Source organism: Onychostoma macrolepis, chromosome 03 (assembly GCF_012432095.1).
Source record: "Onychostoma macrolepis isolate SWU-2019 chromosome 03, ASM1243209v1, whole genome shotgun sequence".
NCBI classification, from domain to species: Eukaryota; Metazoa; Chordata; class Actinopteri; order Cypriniformes; family Cyprinidae; genus Onychostoma; species Onychostoma macrolepis.
The window spans coordinates 50236688-50249135 of NC_081157.1; the positions used below are offsets into that span (position 1 = coordinate 50236688).

At 37.5% G+C, this 12448-nt stretch overlaps 2 protein-coding genes across 2 annotated transcripts in view; one reads left to right on the plus strand and one right to left on the minus strand.

Moving 5' to 3' along the window:
• The window catches only part of LOC131535819 (gastrula zinc finger protein XlCGF57.1-like), a 509738-nt gene that overhangs the window by 79494 nt on the left and 417796 nt on the right, over nt 1–12448 (minus strand). The gene's annotated exons all lie outside the window — the stretch shown is intronic.
• LOC131536114 (uncharacterized) lies at nt 78–3302 on the plus strand. Its single transcript, XM_058768855.1, has 9 exons — nt 78–137; nt 1477–1608; nt 1696–1830; nt 1925–1955; nt 2071–2103; nt 2336–2374; nt 2503–2590; nt 2703–2759; nt 3008–3302. Exons 2-9 carry the CDS (start codon nt 1486–1488, stop codon nt 3108–3110), a joined length of 609 nt encoding a protein of 202 aa, XP_058624838.1. The 5' UTR covers nt 78–137; nt 1477–1485; the 3' UTR covers nt 3111–3302.

A 12448-nucleotide genomic window follows, 5' to 3' on the forward strand; every position in this document is an offset into this window, starting at 1 on the left:
AGTTTGTGTGTGCTGCGGTTAGTCAGTGCTCATATAAAAGCTGCTCATGTGCTTCTTCACAACCAGCAGCTTCAGGAGGACTTTCTTTCAGCTTTCATCTCCCATCACTTAATATTTTGGCCAAGGATCCCCTTAAGGTATGACATATGTTTACTACATCTGTATCTTTAATATAAAACATGTTTTAATACATTAAAAAAAAAAAAAAAACGGATTAACTGAATCAGCGACGCATTAATCCAGTGTTGCTCGATATGAAAAACTGCTGTGATAAAATCCTGATTTTTTTTCTCATTCATGCTCATTCATTTCTCTCTCCATTTAGTTGATGCTTAGTGTCCGGGATGTACCGAAAAAATGTCTACTTAAACTATGTGATGTCCTTTAATGAGTTTAACATAAATCAGTTCTACAGATTGGACAGGATTTTATGTTTAGCGGCTTAATGAATTTTTTTTAATTTTTTTTTTTTTTAATAACATCACATGATAACGTTAAAATGTTCATGGAGGAGAATAAATGTAAAATAACGCGCGACACTTTTGACTCGATGATTCAAACGACTGTGAAGTAAAGAAGCAAATCTTCACACCACACTGTCCGGTTCTCTATGTTTAACCTTCCTATGATATATATTCTGTTTTAAAGCATGTTTTATTAAAAGTTATTAAAGTGTCAGTGTCAGTTCTACATCACCCACTGATGTAGAAGTTTGATCTGTGTCTCTCATCTCCAGTGTAGTAATGTTTTAATGAAACACCTGCTTCTAGCGCCACCTTCCTGCTGACTTTAGTTTCATGTTTTACTCAGTCCTCAGTCAGTCTAAACCTGCTCATCAAGTTCTTCGGAGTCACTAGAAAGTTTCAGGCATGTGTGTTGGACACTTCTGAGAATAAATCACTCTTCTAGCTCCCTCTGCTGTCTGTTATCCGCATGTACTTAAGATGTAAATATTATAGACTAACACCTCCATCGCTACATGAAATAATATGAGATAGGCCTATATTGAAATATATGCTTTGTGTTTGTTTGTAACCAGCCATTACTGAAGTGTGACCACTAAAATACAAAATCTATTAAATGCCCAATATATTTATTATTATTATTATTATTATTATTATGAATATCCCGGTTTCTCGGATTGAAAGTGAATGAGACCTGCTGCTGTCAAGATTCAGAATGACATATCATAACAGATACAGATGTGAATACACACTGCACTATATTTCAAGTCATTGTGTGAGGACTGGACTGAAATCGTTATTTGTCATTATTTGATGGAAACCATTACTTTGACACATCATCATTTATATTACATTTCGAAATGATCAATTATAGAAGATGATCATTTTAGCATTAAAATGCACAACAATACACCTTTTTCATAAAAAAAAATTTACTTTGTTGTAAGCAAACTCTTGTCATGCAACACTGCAATAATTTGTTCTGTAGTTTAACATGCACTTCATTTTTCAGCGTTGAATCATGCACATTATAAACGTGACGTGTGCAGAGATTCAGACTCCAGCGGGGTTTGTGTATGTGATTCTGCCTGTTTTACTGAATCACACCAATAATCCTGACTGTGAGCAGAGCTGGTATCTACAGGTGAGTGTGTTTCTGTCCTCAAACTACACCATTATACACACATATACACACACACAGACATTATCTGATGGTGTTTTATTTGTTCAGGACGGGCGTCTGATAGCAGATCCAGCGAATCCTCAAGCACTGATTGATCCTGTTATTTCTGTCTCATCTGATCGTCTCGTCACGTCTCACTGTGTGAATCTGAATCATGAGATCATCTGTGATTCTCCTGATGGAGTAAATCAACTCAATCTCTCTCAACTTTCATCTGTTTAATATTTAACCCTTCATGAACACTATAAATGCTGCTGTAATGTTTCTTTCATTTCAGCTTCATTTCAGTCGTGTGACCGCATTCAGAGGTGAGAGAAACATTAAAACTCATCAGTGTGTCCTAATTGAGATCAAACTCTGTGTTGAACTGAATCTTCTGTGAATCTTCAAGTGAATCATGATGATTGTGAATGTGTTTTTCAGCGAAGAATGAAACTGCAGCAACTCCAAACTCAAGTGAGTTTCAGCTGATAAACGTCTGATTATTCACTAATAAAACACTGCAGATCAGGGGTGTGTTTCCCAAAAGCAACTATAGTTGCAAGTTAACAATAGAGTTCAGTGGAACTTACAACTATAGTTAGCTAACGATGTTTTTGGGAAATGAACCCCTGATTCACACTCAATCCAGTTTGAATCTTTTCTCTCATTATGGCTCATATTTGTGATCACTGTGTGTTTTTTAAAGATCTCCAGAATGAAGTGACTCCAGATCTTCAGCATTCAGGTAAAACATTAACATCTGTGGTTATGCTTCCTGATATTCTTTTCATCGTGTTCATATATCAGCTGATTTCGTAGGTGCATTTATTTATTCAGTTGATCAGCTGATCGTATTTTTTATCTCTTGTATAGATCAGTTCTGGTGGCTTTTAGCTTTTTTCGTCATTGTTCTTTTCATCATCTTCTTGATCTGTTTGATGAAGCGTAAAAGGATCTTCAGGTGAGTCCTGATCAATCTTAAAGAATCACATAATGAATCTATCAGTCTGAATTAACTCAAATTCTGTGCTGGATGTAATAATTTGTAATAATCAGATTCAATCTGTTGTCAGATGTTTTCAGAAGTTCATCTTTCAGCGTGACGATGATGATGATGATTCAGAAAACAGGTGAATGATTTCTGTGGATGAACAACACTAAGATAATGGGTTTGATTCCCACAGAATGAATGAATGAATCAAATGAGCTCTTTGAATGCAGTGAGAGTCATTCAGATAAATGTAATGGAGTGAATCACTTGAACAATGAAGAGGTGAAACAGGTGGATGATGTTTTAACATTCACACAGATCTGATGAGAATGAATCTTCATCTGCTGTAAGTGAATGTTCTGCTGAAACTGAATGTGTTTCTCTCAGGGATCCTGAAGCTGCTGTCCAAATGAAGTTCAGATCTGATGCTCCTGATTCACTGAATCAATCTGAATCTGAACAGTTAAACGGCTCCTTGTCCAGAGGATGATCGGTTTGAATCGATTCATTATTTACTCAAACTCAGGGCTGAACGTCCCTGTGATCTTTGACATGATGATGATGATGATGATGAAGGGAGTTTGTGTTCATTCTGAGCTTCTCGACACATTTATTCTCATTCATCTGCATCTGTAACGCAAATAAATACATGAGATGGAAAACACTGAAAGATCAATTCAACCAGATTGACAAGTGACCAAACGTCTTTTGTTCATCATTTATAATCAGTCATATTTACTCATTCGTTATCATTTAATCATTTACTCGTTTATTCATTCAACCATTTACTAATTTATATTGTTTTTATTATATTTCAGGTTATTTTCATGTTTCATATCTCATCTGTATCCATATGGCGTTTTATTGTAACAATAACTGATCGAGCACTGAAACAGACCGAATAAAGCCAGACGAACCTGAGACCAGACAAGGTTTTGGTTACCAGACAAAACAGAACCTTTCTGGCGAGATCTGCTAAGAGACCAGATCCAGGATCTGATATTTCCTGGCGTGGAGGCATGATCTAACAAGTTGTTTAAGGTGCCTTAGAATGGAAAACTGTATTTACCTTGGCATAGTTGAATAATAAGAGTTCTGTACATGGAAATGACATACAGTGAGCCTCAAACACCATTGTTTCCTCCTTCTTATGTAAACCTCGTGAATTAAAAAGACCACTTAAAAATAAGCGAATCAGAACATAACACTGACTGTGACGTAACAGTCAGGATCACAAATAGTTACGCCCCCAACATTTGCATATACCCGCCCATGTTCTAGGCCAGCCGCCAGCCGAATCATCATAAGTTCTGCAGGTATTGTAAAGAAACAAGCGAGGACAACAGAGAAAATGGCAGATCATGGAAATGAATGTTATGTTCCAGGCTGTGCAGCGGATGTGAAGTGCAGGGATGGGTTGGTGTCATTATTCAGAAAGACATGGAAACCAAATAACGTGTTCTACTAAAATAACGCGAGCCACTAAAGGGACATAGTTAGCTCCTTGCTAGCAGTAGCCTGTTACATTACAGTACATAAGATTTCACTTACCACATAAACAGAGTAAGGAGAGATGACTAAGGATGATGGCGAATGATTTACAGATCCTGAGCACCACTGACAAGCATCTGATCTTGTATATTTACAGTATAATTACCCGACAATATAACTGCGAGAGAAAGTATTGAAATATATGTTTTCCTCCCTGTGTTTCCATCCTGTTGTGTGAGCTAGCACTGTGAAACAGCCAATCAGAGCAGAGCTCAAAATTGAGCCGCACTGTCAAACAGCCAATCAGAGCAGAGCTCAACATTGAGCAGCACTGTGAAACAGCCAATCAGAGCAGAGCTCAACATTATTATTCAGGACCCTTCCAAATAAGCCAATAACAGACCATTTCATTCTAGGGAGAAATCCTAGGGTTGTAAATGGACATGTAAAACCATTTCTGGAGATTTTTTGCCCTTACCTAAGCCACATACCTTCTATGTAGATATCAGAGAACAATTTAAAATACTGTATCAAAGCATTCTATGGCACCTTTAATACAAATTAAGCTAATATATTAATCACCTTTAATGAAACACTAACATACCAATAACCTTTAAATGGCTTTCTATTAATTTTAACTTTTGAGGCAGTCATAGCCTAATGGTTAGAGAGTTGGACTTGTAACACAGAGGATGGCACACCATACTTGGCCTCACGTTACTTTCACTTATATATATATATATATATATACTAATGGATTCTTGAAACCCTGTGTTGACTATATTGGCTGTCATTCACTTTAAATATATTGCTAGCTGACATGTTATGGCTATACCAACCTGCTGCTCTCTCCCTTTGTTTTTTTTTGTTTGTTTGTTTGTTTGTTTTTTTTTTTATATTAATATGATATAAAATAAATGTGTTACTTGTTTTGACAAACTTTATGCACTTTGATTGTTTCCATGGTTATTGAGGCCCATAATATTTTCGGTCCATTTAAAGAATCTGGTGGTCTATCCCGTTTTTGGGACTGGTACATAAACAGCATTCAAAGTCTACAACAATGTCATTCAGCCCAGATGCTGTTTTCATTCACCTTCAACAGTCAAAGTCTCCTTATCCTCACAGAAAATCGAAAAGCAATGGATCAGAGTCTTATCACTCTCAGTCTGTTAGATTGTTCCTGTTTTTTGTTGCTATTTTGATGTTTGGGTAAGCAACACACAGTTTAATATATTTAATCTGTTTTCGTTTGTTTGCCTTTTGTCGGAAATAATCCACAGTTTGATTGTTTAACTTTCATGTTTGACCTTTAACAGATTGTTTGGCTTGTAATGTAGTTTATATCAGGCTTTGTAAATTTTTGATCCTCTTCAGCTGGAAACGAGATGCTGGGGGGAAAAAGTGGTCGAAAAAAACTCCTCTAAACTCCTCCTCGAAAATTTTTTTAAATTTTTTTTAGCTATTCTGTTTGGCTTTATAAGCAAATTTTTATTATTTGGTTAAAATGTTTATGTATGTCATTGAGAAGAGGGGAAGGTAACGCGATGAGTCAAGTGTTTTTGCCAAAGTATTTTGAAATATAATTTAAATAATTATGTCCAACACAATTCCAGTCAAAATAGGAGTTTATAAGAAACTATAGCCATACTGTCACAACAGCATATCCAACATGTATCCGCATACCTGGCAAAAAACTTGATTTTGTATAGGACCAGTGATGTTGGTCTCATGAAGGTCTAAAATAAGCCAGCAATGAAAAAAATAATCAAATATTGTGAAAAGTACAGTTGTAGTGAAAAGTTTGAAGTGTACCAGAGCTCTTCCCTACCAGTCCAGATGATCCAGTGATCCAGATTCTTCTGCTGGGCAGAGACGTTTCTGGGGGAAGAGATTTAAGCAGAAAAAGAAACATAAAGCTTATGTTTGTGAAGCAGTAACACAGATCGTGGGAAGCAGGTGTATGTGATTGATTGCCCAGATCTGATCCAGATCTGAATAAAGAGCAGCTGGAGATGATGAAAGAGCAGCTCTCTCAATGTTCACAGCAAGATTGTATGGACAAACTGTCTAAACTTCAGTGTTTATGTCCATTGGGAGTTTGTGGAAAGCCCTTTGTTCAGAGTTTTATTAAACTGTGTACTATATGCGGATCTTGACGCCTCTATCGGTGCAGCTGAAATCACTGGTCTTGGGAAGCCAGACACTTCAGTTATATCAACTACACATTAAAATCCCCCCTGAAAAGCAGAAGAAACCTGGTGTGTGGTTTTTTGCAGACCAATTGCAGCGGTGTTTCACATCCGTTCTTTCGGGGACTTTGTGCACTTTGTCAAACCCGCACAGCTACTGTCATCTCCTGAACTTTTCTTTATATGAATGTGCTGTCAGAAGCAATTCATTCAGAGCTTCAGGAGGAGCATCATTCTGTTCTCAGCTACCGAACTCTTCACCTCAGATCTGCTAACAGGTATGAAATAAGTGTTATGTGCTCTAATACATAGCTATTATAGGTTTGATTAGCAGGTTTATAAAGTACATTGGGAAGCAGTTCTGAAATATTTGCAGAAGAGAAGGAGATGCTATTAAATAAATGCTTTGTTTAGTGTGCAAACAGCTTCTTGCACTGGATGCTGCTCGATATTTAAGACAGTAAAAGACTGGGTTTTTCTTGGGTTCTTGTATAATGTGGTAATGTAGGCTTAGAAGAGACTGGAATGAATGTACTTGCTTGAACATCTGGGATTCTGGGATTTTGTTTTCTAACACTATTAGAGAACATCCGTTTTCATTTACATGCATTGAATTTGTAAATCAAATGTATTACAATTTACATTACTTGTACAGGACATTACTGATTTATTAATGTAGTAAGTGGTTAAATAGTTAATTAGATTGCTATAGCAAGAGTGATAAACTATTAATAATATGTGATCAATCTGATGTTATGCAGTAAGTTATTGTGTTTGTCATTCTTGATGTTTGATCACTGAACCGCTAAATGATCACTGAGTGAAGCGCTGTGAGTTTTTCTCTCTCTACGCAGAGTGATTAAAGCAGTGGTTCACCCAAAAATTTGAGGCTCACTCTGTCTGTTCACGTCTCACTATGAGACTATGGTTTTCTCTCTGTCTATGAGTCTATGGGTTTGCTGCTGATACAACATGACTAACCTTTAACCATAAAGAAGATGAGAATCTGAACATTTGAATGCATATCATGATTTTTGATAAAGGAACATTAATGTCTGCACAATCTGCTTTTGAAGAAATCTTGTAGTATCGTGTCATGCTACAGCGCACACTATCAGCTGCAGTTTTGGCACCTCTATCTTAGTGCACATATTCACATTAAATGTTAACTCAGCGGTAGAGTTACATGTGTTTAAAGCCTTGCCGGGTAAACATTTCATTCTCGTGCTGTTCTGACATGCGCTGTAAAATCCTGTCATTATTTATTCACTCACATGTTGTCCCAAACCTGTATTAATTTCTTTCTTGTGCTGAACACAAAATAAGTTATTTTGAAGAATGTGGCTAACCAAACAGTAGCTGGTCTCCGTTGACTTTGATAGTAGAGGGGGAAATACTATGTAACCAGCCACTGTTTGGTTACCCACATTTTTCAGAATATCTTCTTTTTTGTTCAGCAGAAGAGAGGAACTCATTCAGGTTTAAAACAACTTGAGGGTGAGTAAATGATGACAGAACTGTCATTTTTGGGTGAACTACTGTATATCTTTAACGTTAATAAAACAACAAAACACAAAGAGAAAAAGCACTCACTTCTCTTGACTGAAGAACTTCAATACAGCTGCTTTAAAAAGAAACAAAGTATAATTTATACAATGAAGTGTGCATAGTGCTTTATTATTATAAAAATATAATGTGGCTAAAAAAATCAAACACTGTTTGTTTTAAGATTTAAGATATTTGTAAGATAAAATAATGACAAAGATTTTTATCTTCATCAACTTTGGCCTAAATATCTGCCATTCTTTTATATTTTATATTTGTTAGCTTGTAAGGCTGTTTTTAAAATAGGGAAATTATTTTGGCTGTACTGCTCAGACAATTTGCAAAATAGTAAAACCAACATGACAAAGAATCGTGATAAAATTCTGAATCGTGATTTTCCTGAAAAAAATTATGATATATTTTTCACCCACACCTACATCCATAAATGTTTAAATATTTATTGTAAGAAAACACTTGTTGAGCAATAATAATATAATGCAGTTCTGTGGTTTAAAATATGCTTATTTTTGTCAGCACTGAATTATGCCTAACATCACTGTAAAGTGTGGAGAGATTCAGACTGACGGCGGGTTTGAGTTCAAACTTGCCTCTGATTCACTGAATCAAACACTCAACTCTGACTGTGAGCAGAGCTGGCATCTACAGGTGACTGTGATTCTGGCCTCAAACTACACCATTATTCACACACACATTATATGATCATCATCTGCTTCATTTGATCAGGATGGACTTATGATAGCAGATCCATCAGATCCTCTCAAACTGATTGATCCTGTTATTTCTGTCTCATCTGATCGTCTCGTCACGTCTCACTGTGTGAATCTGAATCATGAGATCATCTGTGATTCTTCAGATGGAGTAAATCAACTCAATCTCTCTCAACATTAATCTGTTTAATATTAATTTATTGTATATGCTGCTCTAATGCCTCTTTCTTTCATTTCAGTCTCATTTCAGTCGTGTGACTGCATTCAGAGGTGAGAGAAACAGTGAAACACATCAGTGTGTCCTGATTGAGATCAAACTCTGTGTTGAACTGAATCTTCTGTGAATCATGATGATTGTGAATGTGTTTTTCAGCGAGGAATCAAACTGCAGCGACTCCAAACTCAGGTGAGTTTCAGCTGATAAACATCTGATTATTCACTAATAAAACACTGCAGATCTGATTCACACTCAATCCACTTTCAGTCTTTTCTCTCATATTCACTCATATTTATCATCACTGTGTGTTTTTAAAGATCTCCTGAATAAAGCGTCTCTCCAGCTCTCAGGTACAACATTCAGAGCTTTAAATCTCTTTCTAATATTGACCGATAATTTTTTCTGATCAGCTGATTTTATCTCGCATCACTTGTATAGATCAGTTGTGGTGGTTTTTGGCTGTTTTCATCATTGTTCTTCTGGTCTTGATGTGTTTCTTGCTGCATAAAAGGATCTTCAGGTGAGACTGATCTCAGTTCAGTCAGTAAATCTCAGGAGCTTGTGTCATCAATCACATTTACCATCATTTCAGCTCCAGTCGTTAGATTGCAGGATCTCAACCATCTAAAACTGATATAATAATGTTAAAAATAATCTGTTTTCAGATGTTTTTTGAAGGCAGTGCCATCTGTGTGTCATCTTGAGGATTCAGAAAACAGGTAAGCGAATCAAACTGAAAGTCATACTTTTAGGGCATAGTATAAGTAGGCGAATTGGGATGCAGCATTATACTTTACTTTCGATTTCAAATGGTCGTCGAGTCACGTGATCAAGTAGTCAGACTTACATATTGCAATAAACATACTCATATGACCAGTCCCAGAGAAAGCAATCATGTCTTCATAACAGAGCATCGCCAAATTAAAAGTTTTCCACTGTGGTCAAGCCAGCCGCGATTTAAAAACAAGTTTGCGGCTATTATGATTACAGTGATTGTAGGAACAGCAGAAACAACGCTTCGAGCGCTTTTCGTGGGACAGCCTTTAATCACAGGCGCTAAATTATCCTTTCTGTCTACTGAGGGGGACCCTGTTGAGCCCGAGCTGAACGTTGCTCTGGGTTTATTCACCTCTTTGACCAACCCGATCTCATGAAAGTGCGTACAATAGTACGCCAAATAAAAACGAAAATTCGTGGTATTGATACGCAAAAATGGACTTTGGCGTGTCTACGCTACGTGATGGGTAGGATTAGGGTTGTGGTGTAGATGCGTATCATATGCACGCCAAAAATGCGCGTAGCATAGACACGCCAAAGTCCATTTTTGCGTATCAATACCATGAGTTTTCGTTTTTATTTGGCGTAATATTTATACGTATTTTCATGAGACCGGGCTGTCTTTGACATGCTCTTTTATTCAGCATAAACTTTTCACAACACATCTGCATCATCATCACTCCCGTACTATAATACCTTCAAATAAAACAATACGTAATGCAATGTATAAGAGTACAATAGGCCTACTTAACAGACCCCTTCCAAGACCCTTCCCGGGGGCTTCCCCCCACCCTAAATCACTTCACACATCCTCAGTTTAGTCCTTATTCCACATGAGAGGAATTAGATCCTTGTGACAGACGTTAGCTAAGGTGAGCTATAGTTCATGGCTACAAGACTCTGGGTTAGTAACATCAATGAAACAATAATCAATGTGATAACTTACTCCAAGCAATTATTTAGTTTCATACATTTTCTTTGAATTTCAGCCTAGGACTTGGAAGAGAATGACAAACTGAGAGGTCTCAATGTTCAAGTGTTCAAGTTAAATTTTACTATATGGCCAATTATGTCTGGCATTAACAAACATGCTTAATCATCGCTCCCTCAGGACATTTTGACACGAAACTGATTTTTAAAGAATTTTTTTAAATCGTGTGTTGATCGTTACGGTTCAAGGCTCCTTGACTTTTGTCACACTTGCATCAGGAATAGACAAAAAAAAAAAAATGACCCGCATAGGAATTAATGGAATATTTGGAATGAACAGGGTTTTTATTATATTTGATTGTTTTTTTTTTTAAATATACAAAATCTGGCACAATACAGTAAAGTTTTATACCAAAATGAAGGGCTGAGACTACAGAATTGCCCCAGTGGAGAAAACACTCACAGACACACACACACACACACACACACGCACAAACACACACGGAGCACACATGTTTGTTTCTGTGAAAAGTGGGGACATCCCATAGGTGTAATGGTTTTTATAGTGTACTTACTGTATGTGATATTGCCCTACAGTCGTGGCCAAAAGTTTTGAGAATGACATAAATATTAGTTTTCACAAAGTTTGCTGCTAAACTGCTTTTAGATATTTGTTTCAGTTGTTTCTGTGATGTACTGAAATATAATTACAAGCACTTCATACGTTTCAAAGGCTTTTATCGACAATTACATGACATTTATACAAAGAGTCAGTATTTGCAGTGTTGGCCGTTTTTATTCAGGACCTCTGCAATTCGACTGGGCATGCTCTCAATCAACTTCTGGGCCAAATCCTGACTGATAGCAACCCATTCTTTCAGAATCACTTCTTGGAGTTTGTCAGAATTAGTGGGTTTTTGTTTGTCCACCCGCCTCTTGAGGATTGACCACAAATTCTCAATGGGATTAAGGTCTGGGAATTTCCTGGCCATGGACCAAAAATTTTGATGTTTTGTTCCCGAGCCACTTAGTTATCACTTTTGCCTTATGGCAAGGTGCTCCTTCATGTTGGAAAAGGCATTGTTCATCATTAAACTGTTCTTGGATGGTTGGGAGAAGTTGCTCTTGGAGAATGTTTTTGTGTCATTCTCAAAACTTTTGTCTTCTAAAGTTGATTCAGCTGGGATCGAGGCACCTGCAGTGCAGAGCTTGCTCAGGAATGGCAGCAGGCAGGTGTGAGTGCATCTGCGTGCACAGTGAGGTGAGGACTTTTGGATGATGGCCTGGTGTCAAGAAGGGCAGCAAAGAAGCCACTTCTCCAGGAAAACATCAGGGACAGATTGATCTTCTGCAGAAAGTATCGTGAATGGACTGCTGAGGACTGGGGCAAAGTCATATTCTCCGATGAAGCCCCTTTCCGATTGTTTGGGGCATCTGGAAAAAGGCTTGTCAGGAGAAGAAAAGGTGAGCGCTACCATCAGTCCTGTGTCATGCCAACAGTAAAGCATCCTGAGACCATTCATGTGTGGGGTTGCTTCTCATCCAAGGGAGTGGGCTCACTCACAATTCTGCCCAAAAACACAGCCATGAATAAAGAATGGTACCAAAACACCCTCCAACAGCAACTTCTTCCAACAATCCAACAACAGTTTGGTGAAGAACAATGCATTTTCCAGCACGATGGAGCACCGTGCCATAAGGCAAAAGTGATAACTAAGTGGCTCGGGGACCAGAACGTTGAAATTTTGGGTCCATGGCCTGAAACTCCCAGATCTTAATCCCATTGAGAACTTGTGGTCAATCCTCAAGAGGCGGGTGGACAAACAAAAACCCACTAATTCTGACAAACTCCAAGAAGTGATTATGAAAGAATGGGTTGCTATCAGTCAGGATTTGGCCCAGAAGTTGATTGAGAGCATGCCCAGTCGAATTGCAGAGGTCCTGAATA